Source organism: Primulina eburnea, chromosome 18, assembly GCF_022965805.1.
Source record: "Primulina eburnea isolate SZY01 chromosome 18, ASM2296580v1, whole genome shotgun sequence".
NCBI classification, from domain to species: domain Eukaryota; kingdom Viridiplantae; phylum Streptophyta; class Magnoliopsida; order Lamiales; family Gesneriaceae; genus Primulina; species Primulina eburnea.
Window position 1 is genome coordinate 27,121,671 of NC_133118.1, and position 24,824 is coordinate 27,146,494.

At 33.5% G+C, this 24,824-nt stretch overlaps 1 protein-coding gene across 1 annotated transcript; it reads left to right on the forward strand.

The window, feature by feature from the left end:
- Positions 1-10,397: 10,397 nt before the first annotated feature.
- On the forward strand, positions 10,398-11,514 carry LOC140819224 (ethylene-responsive transcription factor ESR2-like). Its single transcript, XM_073179236.1, has one exon. It carries the CDS (start codon positions 10,411-10,413, stop codon positions 11,512-11,514), a length of 1,104 nt encoding a protein of 367 aa, XP_073035337.1. The 5' UTR covers positions 10,398-10,410.
- The last annotated feature ends 13,310 nt before the right edge of the window (positions 11,515-24,824 follow it).

Genomic DNA, 24,824 nt, shown 5'->3' on the forward strand with positions numbered 1-24,824 from the left:
ATTTGAGAAGTGTTTCAACCATGACTTCTTATGAAATAATAATGGGAAAGAAGCCTAATCTTAACTATTTTCATGTTTTTGGTTGTGTTTGTTACACTTTGAATGACAGGGATCAACTTACAAAATTTGATTCAAAGAGTGATAAATATTTATTTCTGGGATATGCCACTAATAGTAGAGCTTACCGCATGTTTAATTTACAAACTAGGACTATTCTGGAATCCATTAATGTTGTCTTTTATGACTGTGCGGATCTGAAAAGGAAGACAACTGAAGATGATGTGGAAGACTTTCTGGAAATTCCAATCGCACTGGAAAATGCAGGTGTTACCCCAGATTTTGCAACACACCTAGCACAACATGTGATATTGAAGTCACCGAAACTGAGGACGAACCTAACAGCGATGATGATGCAATAGATGATGGATAGAATATTCCAAGCAAAATTCAAGAAGATCATCCATCATCTCAAATAACCGGAAATATGCTCGAAGATATTCAAACTCAAAAGAAAGAGAAAGTTGATTACCGAAAAATGGCTAGACTTATATGCATGAGCTCAATGTACTCCCAGGTTAGATTTTCATGCTTTATATCCAATTTTGAACCCAAAAATGTTGATGAGGCATTAAAATATCAATTTTGGATTAATGCAATGCATGATGAGTTAGAGCAATTTATTCGAAATGATATTTGGACTTTGGTTCCACGCCTGACCATGGTAATATTATTGGTACAAATGGATTTTCAAAAACAAAACTGATGAGTCGGGAAACATCATTCGAAACAAAGCACGGTTGGTCGCTCAAGGGTACACACAGGTTGAAGGGGTTGACTTTGATGAGACATTTGCTCCTGTAGCCCGTATTGAGTCAGTCAAACTACTGCTAGCCATTGCGTGCTACATGAAAATCAGACTTTTTCAAATGGATGTTAAAAGTGCATTTTTAAATGGAATTTTGAGAGAAGAAGTGTATGTTAGACAACCTTAGGGTTTTGAGGATCCACACCATTTGGATCATGTCTACAAATTGAAGAAGACACTTTATGTTTGAAGCAAGCACCACGTGCGTGGTATGGGAGATTGACAGAATACCTACTTGAAATTGGCTTCAAACGAGGTGAGGTAGACAAAACTCTTTTTATTCAAAAGTCCAAAGGTGAGATTCTTATTTGTCAAGTCTATGTTGATGATATAATCTTTGGTTCGTCTTCTCAAAAGCATGCTCATGATTTTGTTGAGTGCATGTCATCCACTTTTGAAATAAGCATGGTTGGTGAGTTGAGTTATTTTCTTGGTTTGCAAATTAAACAAATGCATGATGACATTTTTCTGTGTCAAAGTAAGTATGCTAAGAACTTGATTAAGAAATTTGCAAATGAGAACACCAAACACATGAGAATTCCTATAGGCTCGAGTGAAAAATTGTGCAAAGATGATGTTGCCGAAAATGTTGACAACACTCTATATCGCAACATCATAGGTAGCCTCCTTTTTTTGACGGCCATTCGCCCTAACATCATGTTTAGTGTATGCTTATGTGCTAGATATCAATCTAATCCTAAAATTTCTCATTTGAAGCTGTGAAGCGCATTTTACGTTACATAGTAGGAACTTTATGGTACACTCAAGAAACCAATTCGAATTTGGTAGGAGTTTCTGACGCAGATTGGGCTGGTGATTTAGATGATAGAAAAAATACATCTGGAGGTTGTTTTTATCTTGGCAATAAGTTGATCTCATGACATAGTAGGAAACAAAATTGTATGTCACTTTCAACTGTTGAATCTGAATATGTGGCAGTTGGAAGTTGTTGTTCCCAAATTTTGTGGATGAACCAAATGATAGGTAATACTTAAGAGTGAAACTTTAGTTGTTTATTGTGATAATTCTAGTGCACTTAATATTTCAAAAAATCCAGTACAACACTCTTGAACTAAACACATGGACATTAGACACCACTTTATTCGAGATTTAGTAGAAAAATGATTGATTAGAATTGAATTTGTTGTTACAAATAACCAATTGGCTGACATATTCACAAAATCATTGGGCTTTGAGAGGTTCTCCAACCTTAGGAAATCTCTCAACATGTGTTCTGCCTTATCAATCATAGATGTTGTCTTAGATGTTACAACATCTCGGACAACATCTTACATGCATGTTGAATCCGTGTAGTATAATTTTCTGACGCACTTACAAATATTTTTTATCTTTTAAAACTTCACACATATACATATGGACTTAGTCACAAAAGTTTTGAAGAATGGTCACTTGACTCTAATCAATGAGACAAGTAACCCGAGATATTAAAAAATGATCATTAAAAAATGTTGGGTCTGTGATTGGAAGGAAAGATGGAAAAAGTTACCTAAAGGAGCCCAATGAAGGTTGTTCTTCTAGTGTGGCCTTCCAAATATTAACACAGAAATAGAAGAAAATGGAAAAATTTACCTAGAAGAGTCCAATGAAGACTGTTCTTTTAGTGTGAGAGCTACTACTTCTATGATCAGAAAATTGTTAAGTCACTGAGTGTGAAGAAAATTAAAATTGTTTTCTGGAATTGTGCGTGTTGTCGGAAGATGTTGCCAACATTTGTGACAACACTTCATCTGTAAACATATCTCATATTTGTTTTCATATTTTTATTTCTGTTGCATTCTGTTATTATGCATAAATAGGTCATTCATAAACATATCATTGTGAATATTGTTGAGTCATAAGGATATGAGTATTTCAACAAAAGAAGGATTTGATGAAAATTCAGACTTTGCTAAAATTAGAATTTCAGTGATCCTTCATGCCTAGTGGAGTTTAAATTTGATGTGGGTTTATTTCTGGAATTATTGAAATAAAACTGTGCGAAAATCATCTCAGTAATTGCATGATAGGTTAAACGGAATATTTCATCGTTCTTTTTTTTTACCGTTAGAATTCGGCAGTTTTAGATCTCTTTGTTACTGTTGTACTATATGTGCATGATTATTCTTTAATTCACTTGCTTTACTCACAATCTCATCCTCGGCATTTCTTTCTCCTAGCAAACCCTTGAAAATTTCTGTGCAGAATCTGCTATCTGAAATTTCCATTTGTATATCCCTCTTATTGAAATTGCTCTTTCTCTGCAATCTACTTGACTCTCGTTTTTACTGATAAACTAATCAATGGCAGGAAAAGGTTTTGATCGCCATGAGATTCGCAGCGAAATGGGTCATACAGAGGATGTTTCCCCAACTCCGGCAACATCCGATGCAACACCCACGGCTTCAAACCTCCAAATCATCACCACAGTCCTAACGCCAGAACCTTTGGAGGTTATTGAGCCTGGAGAGCCAGGAAACCCTGCTGACCTCGATAATCCTCCAATGTTCAGGTTTCCTAAACCACCGCGACCACCGGTGCGACGATCCAAAAGACAGGCGGGGTATAACCTAGACCTCACTCCTGGCAAGCGATTTCGTTACAAGGGCCAACCCTCCATTCGCCCATCTCTCATGATCGTGCAGAGACTTCAGGAGACAATTCGAATGATGAGGATTACGATTGGTTGCTCGTAAAAAACCCGTACCTCGGGTTGTTGCTGATTCTTCATTTTCATATTCTGGTAAGGATAACAAGTCTCCATCTGATTTTGCCCATTTCACTGCACAATCCACTCGGGCCTCTCTGGAAGAGAGCGAGGATGAAATCTCCTTGGCCCAATTTATGGCAAACTTGAAGAAAGATAAGAAGTACGCTCGGTCCACCTCTGAGCCCACATCAAGCACTGCTCCACATGACTCCAGGGATGCGGAGATGAGAGGCTCTTCAGAAAGTCTCTCCATTAGCATTGCCTCTGATACGTCTTCTCACCATTCTGCTGATATACCAAATGCGGCTCCCCCATCTGATCATGAAGTTTCCTATGCTGCTGAGAATGTTTCTAACAATGTTGCCCACACTCTGGACAACATAGACCTTGCTGATTATGATCTTAACAGCGCTTTCAGCACTCAGTTCAACACAGAACAGATGGTGTCTCAGTGATACCTGTATGCAAACCGAGTTTTTCTTGAGGAAAGGAATATAGATTTTGATGTATTTGAGCAACACAATTTGGTGTCATTTCTCAAACATTGAAATCTCTACTCCACGGTATCAGCAGTCACGCCTTTTTCTCGCCGTCCTGTTTTGCAATTCTATGCCAATCTGTTACCAGTAGTTGCTGATGAATGCTCATTGAAGTACGGGAACGTGTTCGTCACAAGGAGGATCTATAATTTCAATCCGTCAGTATCAACAATCTTTACCAGACTCCCACGAGGGATGTTGAAGGAATTGCCCCAGACATTCATCTAGTCACATCCACACTCACTGGGGGTATTGTTACTCAATTTCCGAGTCATCCAAAGAAGCTCCTAGCTTCCAACCTAACCATGTTCTACTCGGTGCTCCATTAAACTGGCTATTAGAAATTGGACCCCTTCCACAAACACCATCACAGTCACAAGACACCAAGCCCTGGTTCTGTACTCTATCGGGATCGATGGAGTGTTTGATTTTGGACAATTGGTTTTCAACGTTGTACTTCAGTATGTGGACGGAGGTCTCAAGACGTCCAAGCTTCTTTTTCCAATCCTAGGTGCTGATATCCCAAGGTTTTGTTCGAGATTTCAGTGAACAATTATCTGAGCTTGGTGAACCACTCAAGATTGCTCCTGCATTCTTCAAGAGAAATAGGAAAGTTGATCTTCCTTGGTTTGCCCCCTGTAATGATTCTGCAGCACCTACTGGACCATGAAGCCCTCATGCTCATCCACTGACCACTGATTACATCATGATCTCTGTATCAGACGTACACGCCCACATTGATCATGCTATGGCAAAGGTTGAGCAAGCCAAACGCTGCTATTGATCATGCTATGCAGACGTTTGAACAAGCCAAGGTTGATATTGCCTACTATGAAGTTGTGGCTAGAAACTTTCGGCTATTTTTGGAGGTAGCAGTCTTTCCAGGACAAAAAAGGGGAGATGGATATGATAAAATGGAAGCTGGTCCTTCAGGGACCAAGGATGATGATGCGGACAGTGAGGATCATGAAGAAGATGATAGTGATGAAGAGGATGAGGGGAATTAAGTGTCTTGGTTAAAAGTCGATATTTTTTGCTTTTTTGTTCTACTATGTTCTACTAATGGTTCTGTATATGTGTTGTTTCTGCGTCTGATGTACTTACTCAGTTAACTGCTAATGAAATTGTACAGGTGTTGTCTCAAGTATTGCCAACAACTGTAATAACACCCGTTCTAACTTCATTTTATTCGGGGGGAGAAAAATTCTCTAACACAGGGGGAGTTGATTTGAACTAAACATGAATAAATGTGTTTGATCTCATTTTGTCCAGAAAGGCAAAAAGAGGGATATTGAAGGGAAATATATTTTCTCTAATTAATATGATTTCGTAACTTAATATAATTTCCTTAATATTATCTCTTCCATGATTAATTTGATTTGGTTAATATTTATTGTAATTTTTCCTTTCTAGATAAAATGGTATTTAATGAGATAATTATGCAAATATTGATATGATATGGTATCAAGATTTAACAAGAGTTTTGTCTATTAAACTCTTACTTTTTCTTGTTGAATAGGTTTCCTTGTTGAGACAAACTCTAGGAGAGAGAAGATCTATAAATAAGAGAAACAGGGACTTTGTTGCGGCTTCTTGATCTCGACATTATACACACATATTGCACATTGTGAGTTTCAGAGAAAAGATCATAAACGTTGCTGCTGCTTTGGAGATTGCCTGGCTGAAGAGTGTTTCTGTGACTCCATTTTTTGGCACACATTTATTTTGTTTTCTTATTTACGTTTTAATATTATTGATTGTTTTTAGAAGGATTTATTTTCTCAAAGTGTTGAGGAAAGTGATTTTCGTGGAAATCACTAGTAATAGGTTTTTTTAAACGGTTTGGTTTTCTAGTGATTAATTATTGTCCTGAGGCACCGCACAAGTATAAATACTTGTGCATATTCAATTTTGTCCATCGCATTTATTTTAAGTAAATTTGTGTTACAAACTTTAATTTTCCGCTGTATGTTGTCCGAGATGTTGTAACATCTGGCACAATATTTAATTCTGATAAAACACGAATTTTCATCTTATACTGATTTGTTTATATTAGATATATTTTATTATCTGTCGAACAAAATAATATCCTACAAGTGTAAATGCGGTACATACATATATGTGTCACGTCGACCTAACGTCAATGTTATGTTGATATTACATCGAAAAAATCTAAAATAAAAATAAGAAGCAGAGATGACGATATAAGAATGAAATTTGACAACATAAAAAATCAAAACTGCAACGAAATAAATATATATTACTAAAATTATAATTTTCTTTGTATGTAATGAAGTACTATTTATTACATTTAAAACAATCAGATTGAGCATGAAATACCATTCAAAGAAGAATGAGTGAAACATTTTCCTCTTTATCTCGCATCACTTTTGCTTGACCAAATGTATCTGTAAACTTGGTTTTTCAAATGAGACAATTAGACCAAATTTCCGTTCTTTTTCTGAGTAAATGTAAGAGTAGGCCACATATATCTATCAAACGAAGCCCTAGCTGGTGGAGACAAAGCCATGTGAAATCTTATAGTACCTTTGCCTTTCAAACCCTAACACACAATTAAATTTCTGATTCTATTTCATCAATTTTAAGTATCGCGTCATCAATTTTAGACGTCATGACAACATTTATGTGAAAAATGAATACAAATGATAATAAACACCAGTTTCATGACTAAAACTGAAAATTGATAAAGTTATAAGACCCGATCATAATTTTCTCATATTTTAAATACTTATATGAAACAAATTTTTTTTTATTCAATTTAATTGATTAATTTTAACTTTATTTTGAATAAAGTTTTTTTTTTATTTTTTGTTTTGAGTATTTATTTTCGTTCTTTTAAGAGTCATAGTCTTTTTGTGACCGAGTTTTGGCTCTAATGATTTCATCTTGTTTCCTCATTGTCGTGACTCAGCTTCGAGTCCTCCCACCCCATAAAATAGGATTAAAAAAAAAGAGTGATAGTCTTTTTGTAATTTGATGAGGGTTTTATAAATTTATCAAAAAAGTTTTGAAAACATCCCGCGCTTAATATATACTATATAGTATAATCATGATTATAATGCTAATTTTTTACTAAAATAAAAAAATACAATAAAATGAAAATGCGAACACTAACTTAAATTTAAAAATTATTCTATATATCATGTTATTTAATATTATATAAAATTATAATAAATATTTCCCAAATAATAATGCTAATAACTCCCATAAGTAAATCACAGAAAGGAATTAAGGGGAAATATGTGTATTTGACATCAAACTGGAAGAGACAAACCCTGAGCGCCGTCACTGTAATAATCATGATTCAGAGAAAGTTGCACTTTTCTTGAAAGCAGTGAACGAAATCGCATTTGAGATTCTGTTGCAAATCACGATTCTTTCTTCCTTTCATGTTGGATTGGGACATTTTCATCAATCGATGCAGACCTTTTACATTTTCTACTCTTTTATTTTAATTTAATTGTTTTTTTTTTTTGGGGGTTCTTCAAAGAACTGTTTTGTTTATCATACTGAATTTTTTTTTTTTTTACCTTTGGGTCATTGTTCTTTTCTTAAGCATTTTTTTAAATATTAATTTAATCTCGTTTTGTTTGAGTGATACATAAAATTTAAAAATATTGACGTGACAATTAAAATATGACAAAACTTGTGTGAGAAGGTCTCACAGGTCGTATTTTGTGAGATAGATCTTTTATTTGGGTCATCAATGAAAAAATATAACTTTTTATGCTAATATTATTATTTTTTATTGTGAATATCCGTAAATTTGATCCATCTCACATATAAAGATTCGTAAGACTGTCTTACAAGAGACTTACTTTTAAAATATTGATATAAACATTAAACACTAAAAAATGTTGATATATTATTTTCTAATATCATGTTAGTACTCTGATATACTATGAAAAATCAATTCATAAGATCAAAAATTCTTTGTTAATACCGATATAAGGATTTAAATTTGATATTTGTGCTTTTGAAATTCAAAAAACAATTACTTCTTACGTCTCATGTATTTATATTTGTGTATGTTTTTACAAAGAAATAAAGTATTTGAAAAATAAATTTTGAAAAGAAATTTCGAATTTTACTCGTATGAATGTCATAATATAATAAAATATTTGTTGGAACTTGGAAAAAATAATGTATTTTAAATGATATGGAAAGATGGATAAAAATAAAATAATATTAAGAGTGGGTCTCATGTGAGACCGTCTCACGGATCTTAATCTGTGAGACGGGTCAACCCTACCCATATTCACAATAAAAAATAATACTCTTAGCATAAAAAATAATACTTTTTTATGGATGATCCAAATAAGAGATCCGTCTCACAAATATAACCCGTGAGACCGTCTCACACAAGTTTTTGCCTAATATTAAATATGAGACGGATAAAAAAATGTGGCCTTTTCACACATAATTGTTCCATTCTTAATTAATTCCTTGCGTATAATATTAACTAAATTTTATTTATTTATTTATTATCTTCTTTGAGTAAAAACATGATCATTCAATTGAACATTGTCTATTTTAATAAAGGATGTCATTTTTTTCCCTAAAATCTAAATATTATTGATCAAAATATCTCTATTTGGGGGCCATGTATACAAATAGGTTATATTATTTTTTTAGTAAAGAAATATATATTTTTTAAATTTCTTATTATGAAATCCGTTAATTGAATAACATTTTAAATGTTATTTTCTACTATAATTTAAAATTTTACAGAAGATATTGTAACTCGAACAAGATTATTATGAGACTGAAAAGTAATAGATCTTATATTTATATAATTATATGCTTAAAACTGCCAAAAGAACATCAACAAATATTGCCAAAAAGAAATGTTTCAATATGTTTGGTTTCGAAAAAATAAATTAAATATTATACATACCTAATAATTTTTGGTTTATTTTCCTCGTCATGTTTTTATAAAACAACAAATATTACTTCTATTTATTAAAATGTTTTTCCCCAACTTTTGCAACACATTGTGACATTGTCCTCCATTTGTCTAAGATATATAATTTTCCCCACAATTTACGGATCCCAAAATTTTAATTACATACTCCGTTTTATGGCAAAAACTTGTGTGAGACGGTCTCACGGGTATTATTTGTGAGACGGATCTCTTATTTGGGTCACCCATGAAAAAGTATCACTTTTTATGCAAAGAGTATTACTTTTTATTGTGAATATGGGTAGGGTTGACCCGTCTCACAGAATATAATCCGTGAGACGGTCTCACATGAGACTCACTCCCGTTTTATATATATATATATATATATATATATATATAGATATATAACCAAAATTTCATTTTAGCTCTCTTTTTCAATCTTTAATGATTTTAATGAGGTTTTTAACGAGGAATGTTGACATGACAGTGATATTGTATATACAAAGTGCCGTATCGGTGCAACATATGTTGCATTAGATTCATATTAAAATAGCTAAAATTAAATAAAAAATAGTGAAATAAAGTTGAATTTTGATTATATATATATATATATATAATATATACATATATATAATATATATATGGCAAAAACATGTATGAGATATCTCACATGTCGTATTTCGTGAGACAGATATCTTATTTGGGTTATCAATCAAAAAATATTACTTTTTATGTTAATAATATTACTTTTATTGTGAATATCGATAGGATTAACCCTTATTACAAATAAAGATTCGTGAGACCGTCTCACAATATATTTAATATATATATATATATTATATATAATATATATATATGTTGCACACATACCGTGCACACATATGTGAGCACCGATGAAGTGTCACTCACCTATTCGGTACGCAATTTTCTATATTTCATCACATCCAATAGGTGAGTGACACCTCATCGGTGCTCACATAGATGTGCACGGTAGGTGTAAAGCATATCTCACTTATTAATTTATTATTTTTGAATAATTCTAGTTTAGTTTTAGAAATGCTAGAAATATCATAAAAAATTATTTTAATGAAAAAATATCTTAATAAAATATTCCTCTATTTTTATCTGAATTTTAAAATTAAAAATACTATAAAAATAATAAAAATTTATTTTATATAAAAATATTTTAATTCGTACGCATATGTTGTATTAATTAACAAGTTTAGTCTAAATAGTATACGGCGGAGACACGGATTAGCCCATAGGCCTCCACACGAGCGAGTATTCTCTAATTAATACACTATAAATGCCTTGGACGACATGCTCTCACCACCTTCTTCTTTACCATACGCTCCGATAATTTGTTATACGTACTATGGAAGAAGCTTCGCGGAGGCTCAACGCCGCCGCTCTCACGGCAAACATACCGGAACCCGACCAACTTCTTGCACCAGCTGCCCTGGCGCCGAAGAGAAGCATGGGGAGCTCTTCCACGGGTGCCAACAAAAGAGCCCTGAAGGAAACAGCAACCACAGGAGGCGGCGTCACCATTAGGTACCGTGGCGTCCGGCGTCGTCCGTGGGGGCGTTATGCCGCGGAGATACGGGACCCACAGTCCAAAGAAAGGCGTTGGCTCGGCACCTACGACACGGCGGAGGAAGCAGCCTGCGCCTACGACTGTGCAGCTCGTGCCATGCGTGGCGTGAAGGCGAGGACGAACTTTGTGTACCCTAGTTCTTCCGCACACTGCGCCGCTCCGGAGAATCTCATCCATCCGTATAGTTTAGTCAGGTCATCTCATCCTTATGTCGGAGATCACATGGGTCCTCGCCAGTTTTTTTCATCGTGTTCCTCGAGAAACCCTGATTTTCTTCTTTTCAATGGATCTAGCCATGTGAGGAGCCGCGATCCAATGAACATGCTTATGTTTTGCGACTATTTTAACTCACAAAACAATCCAGATTCGTCCTATTCCCACGTCCCTTTACAAGAACAAATCACGGAATGTTCAAATGCCTTCCCGGAATTTTCTTGTAATTTAACCACTCAAATTTCAGAAAACAGTATCAGTGGTTCTACTCTAACAACCAGCGGCGGAATCTCCGGCGGTGACGACCTTGATTGTTTGGATTTTTTCCGAACCGAAAGGTCTGATTCTGGTTTGCTTCAAGAAGTTCTACACGGGTTTTTCCCAAAGCCTACGGAGGTTAAGGCAGAGCCACTGCAAACTCCGGTTCACTCTCTTCCTCCTTCGCCGGAGATGTCTGAGAGTTCAGTCAAACTCGACAACTATGAAGCTTTCGAAAATATGTACAATAGCCAAATAAATTCTCCACAGCTTGATCATAATTTTAAATCTGCCTGCAGTTTTCTTGGGGTTGAATCGAACTCTATGACCCCGTCGCACGACGATTTTCAGGCGCTTGATTGCGATTATCAAGCTAACTGGGAGAGTTTTTTCACTGCCAACAAGCTCTAGGTCTCACCGCGGATTGAAGTTCATAATCATAATGCGTGATGGAAATTGTCTGTGAGGTTTAATCTATCTTAATTATATGCATTAATCTTATTTAATGGAATAAATGTACGTCTATTAAAATAGATATAGATTCATGTATGTTTTATTTTTATTTTTATTTTTCTTATTTGTGCAATTTCTTGTAAATTTGTATGAGCTGATCAAGAATTTGCTCATTTTTATTCAAAAAAATTGCCATTTATCTTTTCCATTGATATGGTGAATTTCTTGCCTTTAAACCTAACAAGAATATGGGTGGCAATGGGGATGAAGATGACATTTTTCTCTACTTGGAGATTTTTCATTTTTGCGGGGGTTAAGTTTGTAGGGTAGGTATCTTGTAAGACGGTCTCATGAATTTTTATTTGAGACGGTCAATCCAATCGATATTCACAATAAAATATAATATTCTTAGCATAAAAAGGAATATTTTTTAATGGATGACCCAAATAAGAGATTTGTATCACAAAATATGACCGGTGAGATCGTTTGATACAATTTTTTACAAAGTTTTTATCGGGTCTCAATATCTGGTTTTATCTGATTAGTCTGAAAATTATTATCTCGACTTTGTGGACATCAAATCTTCATCATCGCATCAAATAATCTAAAAATGATAACGAAGTGAACCAGATTTAACTTCATCATCCCCAACGTGAAGTGAATTAAATTATTATTTTCATCACCGCTGCAAATATTTGTTTAATTAACCAAAAAAAATTCAATTTCACTTGAAGAATATTGAGGTAATAATCTAATTATATTTATAAATATTAATATTACTTAACAAATAATACGAGCTTTTATAATTCATAGTTTTAATAAAAATGAATGAAATCACATACTTATTATGAGGTAAAGAGTTGGATCATCCACAAAAATTGAATGTCAAGGATTTGAGTTTTTTTTTATTAGTAAGAAAATTCATTATTATTATTATTATTAGAAATGATATTATTATCGGGGGACTTTGAGATGAGTTCGGAGACGAGAATAACATTCTCTTATCCATCTCCGATTTGCTTAATTGGGATTTGAAAAATCTCCCAACGCCGCCCCATTTCGGATTTTTCCTGTGACCTCAAATCCGTGAGAAAAATTAACATCCTTGAATAAGAAACTAATTAGCTGCTCTATGTGAATGAGAATTGAACCAACTGGTTAGGCCATATCCTCACGCCAAAGTGGCGTTGCATCCTTGCACCATTTTCGTTTCTAATCATGTAAACCATGGATCCAAGTTTAGTCTTAGTCTAATAATTAGTTGTTTCTTGTTTTATTTTTATTTCTCTCCGCTAAGGTGATGTCATGGTGCCCCGGAAACTGATAATGTATGCTGGAAATCGCTAATATGACATTGAACATTGTTGATGTGTAAACTGTGCGATTAAAAAGGACTAACAGTACTTAAAACAAAAACAAACTTACTAGAACTAAATTTTGACAACTTACATAGTTTAAAAATGAAAAATGGTTCATTTATATTACCAAAACAATTATTTTCTCCTAACAATCATTTACTTTTTAATTTAAAATAATTGATATTTTTTAGAAGAAAAAATTGTTTTTATAATATTATAAAATAAAACTATGCTAAAATGTAAAAACTAATTTTTTAATAATTAATTGTTTATATTATTTATTTAATAATTTTTTTATTATTAATATAAATTATTTAGGTTTAATAAGTAAATATATTAGTGAATTTATAAATAAATAATTGACATAGATATATTTAAGATGTCCTTTTGATACAGAATTTTCTCTAGCTAATAGAATTGATAGTTGAAGATATCCTTGGACAATTTTTCGTTTCTTTTTAGGCTTTTGTTTTGTGAAAATGGGGGGTTTTTTTTAAAAAAATTGTATTGAAAACAATTTATATATTTTGTTGTCAAACAGTATCTTTTTTGGTTTGGTAGGTAGATGTTCATATAATATGTTAATCTGATGTTTAAAGTTTAGATATTAAAACATATTAGTATAAATAATATTAAAATTGTGATTTTGTTGGGTTAAACATTCATGATAAAAGAAGTATTATAATGAGTGTCATCTCAGGAAGTGCCTCGTACGTCAAATTCTTGATGCTACATTATATGATCTGGTTAGTTTGATGAGTCGTAAAAGAGGGATTTCATATCCTAATAGATAAGATTGATATCTGCTAGTATACTATTAATGACGAAAAAATGAAAAAAATTATATCAAAGGTGATACCAGACAATAGTAGCAGTAAGACATGCTCATTGCCCCATCCCGGACTCATGGCCCTAACAACACGACTAATTGGAACTCAAGTAGGTGCAACCCCTCATGACAATTTGTCACTAAGTATCAGGCCGGTGCTGCCACAAACATGCAGTAATAAATTTATGTCCTAGTTAACATCGTCCTAGATGGCGCCTAGGCGTTGGACAGTCCACTCACCGCCTCGATTTTTAAAAAGACGATGTCTCTGGGCGTTGTTAAAAAAATTGATCACCTAGACGACCGTCTAATTTAATATGTAGATTATTTTTTTCATAAAATATTGTTCGACATATTTTTCAATCAATTTTTATAGGATAAAGAAGAAGATTATGTTATTGATTTTGAGTTTGAATCTGATATAAATGAATTATCGAAGAAATATAGATAGGAACAAGAAAAATTATATATTTAAATAAAAAAAAGAAAAATCGTCTAGGGGCTAGGTGGTGGGTGGCATCGGCCTGAACCCAACAACATCAATGATACCTCGCGCACCTCATTAATATCTAGTGCTAAGTTAATATTATTGAGAAAATAAGATTAAAACGCAAAAAAAAATAAAAAATTATCAGAATAAGAATGAAATTAACTAGTCAGATGATCAAATTCACAATCGAACCAATTCACAGGATTAGTTTTGTAATTTTCCCATTTCAATAACAAGATTTCAGTACTTTGAATTCAAATTCAAACCCTGGTGGGAGATTCAATGAAGAGATGTGTTCTTCAGTTGGCTACAAATTAAAGTTTCATAATAATGTAAGATAATGAAATTATATTCATGCATAAAATTCGAAGTCTCTTCGATGAGATCGGCTTTAAATTTTAGATTTGAAATTCTTTAATTTCAAAATTTTCGATTTAAACACATATGTCGACTAATCTTTTAGTCCAAGCAAGCATTTCCATATATACTAATGTAAATATTTGCAGGAAAAATTGTTAGAATCGTCATGGTAGTTATCATGTTTTATATCATATCAAAGTTGGATTTTAGTTATATAATTTTATTTGTCAGTCCGATAAATACTGATATAACATCAAAAAATTACTAATGTCAGACGCAACATCATTTCTTTCATAATATAGTATTTAAAACCAATTAAAAAATAAAATTAAATGACTAAAACTAAAATTTAAACAATTAACGACACGATAACAAGAAAAAAAAAACAGACAACTAATATTCCTTTTAGATTCCCGACCTTCTTATAAATTTCGGGTCTTGGTTACGTCCCTCTTCCTTCCTATATGTATTGTATGTATTAAAATATTTTATATATTCAACAATAAATGATCGATGTACACGGAATATTTCTCTCGATAAGTGTATATAGGCAAAACCCTAAAACCTAGTGTTTCAAATTAATTTGTATTTATTTGATATTCGAGATTAATTGTCGATCTAAATGAAATTAAATAAACTTAACTCGTATGGCTATGTTTTTTCGATACGTGGATATTTCCTTGTGTGTACATGTTAAAACTTTGTCGATAATTAACATTATTTGAAGACATTCTCAGCGTTGAGATTTAATGCATACCACACCACCCGAGAATTAACACTGAATATATCCATTTTTTTCCATATTTCTCCATGTTATCGAATTTCAGTTTTAATCGTCTGTTTTTGTTTTCTATTTTCTACGATTTTCATTTTTTTCTAATGCGATGTTGTCCTAACAACGATTTGACACCCATATGTCTCCAAATTGAATATGACTAACATTGCAAACAATTAAAAGATGGAGGTTCAATTTTGATAATACGGATTATCAAATTTGCAATCATGAAACCATAAATGACGAAAAGGAAAATTTTAATTTTGGTCTCGCGTAACTTTATAATTTTTCATTTTTAGTCTTATAAGCTTTCAAGTTGCATTTTTAGTCTTATAAGTTGGTGCTTATTCTATATTTTAGTTACTTTTCACCAAAATACTGATGTATCGCCGAAAATTGATGACATGACACTATAAATAGATTTAGGTGACATCGAAAATTGTCATTATGACATCAGACATTGCTGACATATCTCATGTCACATCAGAAATCCGATGGAAAAGACTAAATGCGAGAATAATTACCAATTTTCAATACTAAAACGATAATTTAAAATGAGGTCCAAAATTCTATTTTTCCGGGTGAAAAATACTTCCATAAACAATAATATATAATTCATGATATAAAAAAAAAAACAAAAACAAAATTAACATAGGCAAGATCTATAATCATTTATTCGGAATATAAAAACTATATTCGCCTACTAAGCCGGTTAGCTTCCATAAAATACAAATATACATGACCAAATTTACAATTTTCGCGTAGTTGATGATCAAACTTTTTAAGTTGGTGGAAATGTTTTATGTGACAAATAATATTAATTAATATTTAATAACACCTAAACCTAGGGACTAGGGTTCCTATTTTTTTAGGGGGAAGTCGCAAAATGGGACTTAGTCATGGGCATGCCCTATTAATTAACTAATCAAGCAACTTAAATTCTAGGTAACTCTAAGCTTTGGTGTAACTCACAATATTCATCCCTTAATTTCCTCATTCTATTGTTGCCAAATATTCATTTCTCAAAATTTTATATAGATTTTAACCCATTATTTAGTTTGTTTGAGAATCTAATTAAGTTGCATTTCAATTAATTTTTTAAATTAATTTTTTTCCTATGAGATTTTTAATAAATTTTCATTAAAAATATTATACGACGAAGTACGTAAATAATCGAGTATGGCTTATATAAATAAAAATAAGTAAAATCCCTGAATTTTTTTTGATTTTTTTCCCTTTGGAAAAGTAATAAAATTTCAAATATAAATCAATAAATTGTTGATTATGCAACAACTTTATATCAAGATGCAGCTAATTTTTTTTTAAAAAAAACATATAGGTTTCGTACATGCAAACGAGTAGTCTTTAAATACTTGCCATTATTTTTGAATTCAAAGTACCTTATCCTATTACACTTTAAATATAATTAAACTTGCATGGTTATCAATTATTATCTATTATTTGCAGTATCTATCATTGTCTTCAAACACAACTAAAAGTCCAGACATACATTTCCCTGCCTGACATGTTTGAGTTGGTAGAATATGCGAGCATTTAATCATTAGGCATTAGTTCGATTCTCCTATTAACAGTTTTTCAGGTGAACCCGTCGCACGAGATTTGTCCAGCGTGATTTACTTGTCTAGTTTGATTTTCATATTACAATATTAGTCTGACGGTTTACCTAATACATAGTGAAAGATAGTGGTTGTAGGTTCTGTCGTCATTAAAAAAAAGATATAAACATTTAATTTGGATTCCATTATTTTATAGGTAGACACGACAACAGTTCTATAACATACCATTTCGTAAGTTTGGGTTTTAATATAAATTTTTTTATTGAAAAAATAACATGTAAATTAATTTAATTCAATTTAAATGTTTTTTTTTAAAAAAAACCAGGAATGAGTACCCATTTGGTAAGTTTAGGTTTTCGGGCATAATGGAGAAGCCCGTTAGTTTATTGTATGGACCAAATAAATTATACTTAGTTTTGGACCCTTAAATTACAAAATGTCCGATCCAGACACAAAATATAAATAATTATTACACTAGCAAACATAATTTTAACTTGCATCAATTATATTCATAATAATTCTAATGGTTAATTTCTTTTAACGGAATTTTTTTGGGGGTAATTTCCCAGCTAGGATAGCTGATCGACACGCGATGTTTAAGATACTTTACAATTTAAAATATTAGACTTATATCGTTACCACAAAAAACAGATTTTGGTAGAACATCAAGTGCTCGATCCAAAAAAATTAGAACTTAGTTTTCTTACATTGATCTGTAAGAAATTATTCATCTTTACACTTATTAACATGATACTGAATGCGAAAAAATAGATCAAATGTTACCTCTAGTAATTGATTATGAAGAACCCCTTGAACACTTCTTTGAATTTCTTCCAATTGTTTGATTCTTCTAAGCACTTCAAACCTCACAATTGATGATGTTGTGTAACTTTTGATATGTGTGCTTCAGGATTCCAAACGCTACTATTTATCGATGTTTCTAACCATCATAAAAGGAAGAAGAGATTTGGTAAATTTTGATGATGTTTATTTGTTATATGGTAAATAAATCTCAATATATTTTTCATATTAATATACATAATATTATTGATTTTCATTTCTTTAAATATGAGACATCTCTCATATTTATCTGAATGAAATATGTTGATCAAAATTAGATTATTTTATGAACTTAAATAAATAATAATACATTTTCCCACTTAGCCTACATATTTCAAATAACAGAATACTCAAGAAATCAATCATCATCATTCAAAGTTAAGAAACAAATAAATGTATCATGGTGATACTATTATCTTGCATGTCATGCCCCAGGACAGAGGCGTCGGTGACATCCGTCATTGTTTATCAATTTGAATGAAAACAACAATCCTCGTAGCAAATAGCCAAACACCAGTATTTTTCATAAATAAATATTGTCTTTACAATGACAACATAATGAAAATCACATCAGATTGCAGAAGCGAAATACAAGAGAAATACAAATTCTTGATCCTAGATCTTTTGATACGATCACTAGCCCCAAAATGTTTCATGCTCTTCAGCATTCAGTTGTTCCTCGGTCTTATCTAAGGAGAGATGTAAGAGTGAGTGCTTTTAGAAACATTCAGCAAGTGGGGGTCAATCGATTACCACAAATACATATAATGATAATTTAAAACAGATTTTTAAAACTTATTATATCGACTTATCATATCAGAACATTACCTAAATCAGAGTCGAAATGTAGAACATAGATTATCAAAACAATTTGGAACAAAACAAATCGGAACAAATAGAACATTGTTATTCATCTCTTCATCCATTGTCAAATTGTCCCATATATGTTAGTACTCTAAAGGATGAGGCCATAACACAATTTTATACACACTAATGGGGACCAGAACACAACTTTATACCCACTGATGGGGGCCAAACAGAATTTACAATCGCCGTTTCATATCCAACTCGAATCATAACAGTGTATTACAAAATCAGATTCATCATACAATACTTATCAGAATTACGAGATGACTCGGCAGAATCAAAGAATATCGAAGACGAAAGACATGTAACGCACATCGATCTATATTTTAAAATATATTACCACAATTTTCAAAAATATAGTTAGACACACATACAAGTATGTCATGATATACTTACACAAATTTTAAATTACAAAGGAATACATAGCAAAAACCCATTTACTCTTGGTTCGAAAGATAGGGCTCGAATTTGATTGCTTCTTTAACGTTGCTTCAGCTAGAACTTGGCAGCACTTCACCTATTTTCTTAAGCAGAGTATGGAGTTATTTCAGCAAAACTTTGACAGGTTTTGTTGAGGCTTGAAATGACCTCACAAAGCTTTCTTTTCTTTTCTTGCCTTGGCCGAACTTTGAAGAGAATTGAGGAGAGATTTGAGTGTGTTGTTTGCTAGAACACATGGGCTATTTATAGGTGAAAAATGACTCTTCTCCTACCCCATTCATTCAGCAGAATTTCCCCTTGAAATGCCCCCAAAGTTGATGGTCCAAATAGCCTTCAAATGGTCAAAGTTTATCCGAAAACCAAAAGTTATGTGCACTCAATGGTCACTTCTTACGCATTAATTATCTCCAACTTTTAGCTCTTTTCATGGCTATATTGTTTTCATTTTTTCGACAAATATCAATGAGCTCCTTTGAGCTAGGGGTTTAAGCTCATAAGCTAGCGGGTTTCTCCCAAGAATGAATGAGCTTCCTTGAGCTGAGTGTTTTAGCTTGTGAGCTAAGGGTTTCTTCAATGAGCTTCTTTGTGCTGAGGGTTTCATCAATGAGCGACGTCCCTTCAATTCTTATGGTTTTTCATTGCTTCGATTTTTTTGAGCTATTTTTCGAGCTCTTTGAGGTGATTTGCTTCGAAAATCCAGGTCCTCACATCCCACCCTCCTTATTGTATGTTTTGTCCTCAAAACTTGAGTTTGCTTATTCTTCAAAAAGGTAGGGATACAGGGTGCACATCTTCTCTTTTAGCTCCCATGTTGATTCCCGTTCAGTATGGTTTGACCATTGTACTTTTACATATGGAATGGTCCGGTGTCGTATCACTTTTTTTTTTGTGTCCACTAAACGGATAGGGACTTTTCGTATCTCAATTCTTAATTCAGGTTGCCGTCAAGTAGTAGAGGTGCGACCTCAAGGATATGACTCGAGTTGGGAATGTATCTTCTCAGCTTCGAAACGTGAAAAACTTTGTGGATTATTGACATGTCTGGTGGCAAGGTTGATAAGCTAAGGTTCCAACTCTTTCAAGAATCTCGAAGGGTCCGGCGTATCTTGGGTTCAATTTTCCCGATTTTCTGAAGCAGACCACTGCTTTCATAGGTGAAACCTTGACATAAGCCTTTTCTCCGACTTCAAATTCCAACGGTCTTCTTTTCAAGTCAGCCTAGCTCTTTTGTCGATCATGTGCCACTTTTAGTTTCTCCCTGATAATGGCTACATTTTCCACCGTGACCTGTATCTGTTTCGGTCCGGTGACAACTTTCTCCCCGATTTCGTCCCAATACAGCGGGGCATTTTCAACCATAGAGCGCTTCATAAGGGGCCATTTATATAATACTGTGGTAGCTATTATTGTAAGCGAACTCTATTAGGGGCAGCTGTTCACTCCAATTTCCTCTGAAATCTAGAACACGCGCCCTTAACATATCCTACAAGGTTTAGATCGTCCTTTCAGTTTGGCCGTCTGTTTGTGCGTGATAGGTCTTGCTGAGGGTGAATTTGGTTCCAATGGCTTCTTGGAAACTTTTCCAGAATTGGGACACAAATCTTGGATCCCTGTCGGATAGTATACTTGTTGGAACTACGTGTAATTTTACTATGTTGTCCATGTACAGGGTGGCTAGTTTATCAAGGTTGTAGTTCATTCGCACCGGTAAAAATTGTGCCGATTTGGTTACTCAGTTGATGATAACCAAGATCCCATTATGATTTTGTCTTGACTTTGGTAATCATACAACAAAGTCCATGGAAATGTGCTCCCACTTCCATGTTGGGATTCCTAGTGGTTGTAGGAGTCCTCCCAGTCGCTGAAGTTCGGCTTTGACCTGTTGACAGATTTGTCATTTAGCGACAAAATCAACTACATCCTTCTTCATTCCATTCCATAGTAATTATTTTTCAAGTCTCTGTACATTTTGGTACTTCCAGGATGAATTGAGAATTTTGATTTGTGTGCCTCAGACATTACTACTCGTTGAATCTCATCGAGGTCTGGTAAACAAAAACGTCCTTTCTTCCACATGACACCTTTCTCATCAGCTTGAAATTCTTGGGCTTTTCCTTCTTGAATTTGCTCCTTAATTTTCGCTATGGAAGGATCATGATTTTGTTTCAGCTTGATGGTTTCTTGAAGGCATGATTGAGTTGAAAGAGCCGATAAATTTACACTTCCTATGTATCTTCGGCTCAAGGCATCTGCTACCTTGTTGGCTTTACCCAGATGGTAGTTTTTGTTAAGCCGTAATCCTTCTAGAGTTCAATCCACCTTGTTTGCCTCATGTTTAATTATTTTTGGATGAAATGTTTTTGATGCTCTGGTGATCAGTGAATATCTTTCATTTGACTCCGTAAAGGTAATGTCTCCAAATCTTTAGCGCAAATACAATTACAGCTAACCCGAGATCATGGATTGGGTAATTTTCTCATAAAGTTTTAATTGCCTTGATGTGTAGGAAATTACCTGACCTTCCTGCATAAGCACATACTCTAATCCTCCCTTTGATGCATCACTATATATCGTGAAGTTCTTGCCATCATCGGGGAGTACTAGCACTGGTGTAGAAGTGAGTTTCCTTTTAAGAATTCGAAAAATTTTGTCGTATTCTTCGCTCCAAATGAATCTAGCGTTTTTTTGTGTATGGCTATTGAAGAAAACCTTTCGACGAATTTCTTATATAACTGGTTAAACCCAAAAATCTTCGAATCTCAGTTACGGTCTTTGGTCAAGGCCAGTCCACAATTACCTCAACTTTCTTGGGGTCTACGGAAACACCTATCTCAGAGATTATGTGATCCAAGTCCACTTGTTAGCCAAAATTCACATTTCTTAAATTTGAAATACAATTATTTTTCTCTGAGTGTCTGTAGAGTGAGGCAAAAATGTTCCTCGTGATCTTCCTTACTTTGTGAGTACACAAGGATTTCGTCTATGAATACGACCACGAAATTGTCAAGGTATGGTTTGAAGACTCTATTCATGAGTTCAATGAATGCTGCTGGAGTATTGGTCAGTCCAAACAGCATTATCGTAAACTCGTAATGTCCGTACCTTGTCCTGAAGTCTGGTTTAGGAGTATCCTGATCTCATATCGAGTTTTGAAAAGATCTTGGCTCCTTTAAATTGGTCGAAAAGGTCATCTATTCTCGGGAGTGTGTATTTATTCTTAATCGTGATCTTGTTTAACTCTCTGTAATCGATACATAACATCATACTCCCATCTTTCTTTTTCACAATAGTTCAGGGGCTCTCCACAGAGATGCACGGGGTCGAATATGTTTTTATCCAACAACTCTTGGAGTTGATCCTCGAGTCCCTTTAACTTTGCTGGGGCCATTCTATATGGTGCTTTTGAGATTGGTTCAACACCAGGAATCAAGTTGATCTCAAAATCCACTTCACGGTCAGGAATCATTCCAGACAATTCTTTAGCAAAGACATCTGGAAATTCCTGAATAACTGGAATATCCTCTATTTTCAGAGTAATTTCGTTATTTACCTCGTTGATCATTGCTACGTAAATTTCTTCACAACCTTTCATGGCTTTCCAAGTTTGTGATGCCGATAGAAGATATTTTTGCTCTTTAGATCTACCATGGTATATGATCTCCTCATGGTTTGGAGTCTGCTCTTGACACTCTTCTTCTGGCAATCCACAAAAGCATGATTCTTAGCCAACCAATCCATTCGCATAGTACACTGAATAAAATCGGCACTAAATATATGCATATCAATACTTATTTTGTTATATCTTAAAATCATCACGATTACTATCTCAAAACTTAAAACCAATATAAAATCTTATAACATAACTCTTTATAAGCCTATTGACTCAAGTCCCAATAATTATAACCTAGTTAAAATTTCTTTCAACCTTGTACGGAAGAAACTAATTCCTCTAACAATTCTTCTTTACTAAATCTTTCTTTAATCAAGACTATGAGCCTAGCATGCTTTAACACAAACAAGTTTCATTGGATGTATTTCTCCTCAAATCTTCCTTTTTTTTTGTACTATAAGAAGAGTCAGAACTTATTATGTATGCTACACTTCCTAGATGCCCATCAATATCTTACTTTATTTTCATAAAGAAATGACCTAAAATAATATAAATTTCTTAATTGATATTATTTCTTACCTTCATAAGATATTACAAAATCCTATATATTTAAATTTAGCACTTAACATCCCAATTTAATGTACATACCGTTAATTATTGACACAAAAATTAACTTCTACTTCTGAATATAAAAGCTTATATAATTCTTATATCATATTTTCATAAATAATGTATTATCACCTAGTCAAACATTTCATCTTAAGTAAGAAGCTTATCTTCGATAGGTAAATTTCCAAAAATGTAAGTCTACTTATATCAGATAGGTGTATTCCCAAAAATATAAGTCAACTTATATCCAATTGGTACATTCTCAATATAATTCAACTTATCTTTGTACATTCTCAAAGAAATGTTACACATATTTCTTTTCGTATCATATAACCATAATATCAACCTAGTCTACCTTATCATCTCTCCATCATCACTGCACTTTTTCCACTATATCCATAGGTACTTCTTCTTCTTCTTCTGTCACGTTTTCCATGACAAGGTTCATATAGTTATTTTGTTCTTTAAGTCTATCCATAGCGCCATGAAGCTTGGCGATATAATGTTCTTGCTTGGTAGCAAGGTCTTCATGTTGATGATTAGAGCGGTTAGCAAGATCCTTCTCAGTTTCAATCCTTACTATCAACTTTCGGTTATGGGAAACTAGTCGTACCACGTGAGATGGGTTACATCGGGTTAGGGCGAGCTGGCTCTATGCTCGATCAAGATGATGGGTGAGACATTATACATCAGTTTGAAGCAGGTTCCTAATCTGCAAGAGTTCTTGTTTATCTTGTTTTCCTCTAGCGAGTTGAGCCTTTATGGTTTCAATCTCTCATGTTCGGTTTTAAAAAGTAAGTTGACACATGCGAAGGGCGTCTTGAGCAAGAGTACGAGGGGTGGACATTTCCAATACATATTGAATGAAAAGGGATCAAAGTTTCATTATCAGATAAGCAAGGTATTTGGATCGAACAGAATGAGATTTTCTAAAAGTGGAAAGAAGGGGTAATTTCACAGGATTTAAATCAGCTTACAAGATTGAGTTTCGAAAATCTATGCGAAAGTATAAGCCATCCTGAAGGATCGGTTCGGGCACCTTTGAGGTGATTCAAACACAATATTCTCCAAGAGCTGCAATAGCTCGTGTTCTAAGAATGTTTACATCGATAAATTAATTCGACTTTGATATTAAATCAAGCGGAAAAAACTCGAAGTAATCCTTCGTTAAGAAACACTGATATATTTTATATCCCGTGTAACTAAATAACTGAAAATAAAGGGAATCAGTTGTGACATATATCAGTTCAGTTATGGTGAAAACAGAACTGACGGATGCTCTAACTGATCAAATCAGTTTGAAACAGCAGTTAAACAATTAAATACAAAAGATATGTTTATGGATGTTCGGAGAATTCAACTGCTCCTACGTCACCCTTTCTACCACCTCGGATATGATCTACTAGAAGACTTTGATTTATACAAATCAACTCAGCTTAGGACTTACCCAACTGACTAACTGAAATCCTAGATTAGACTGAAGGCATCACCTTCCAGCCAACACTTGTTTAA

Coding starts and splice junctions, on each gene's coding strand:
- LOC140819224 (XM_073179236.1), top strand. CDS start 10,411: ATGGAAGAAGCTTCGCGGAGGCTCAACGCCGCCGCTCTCACGGCAAAC.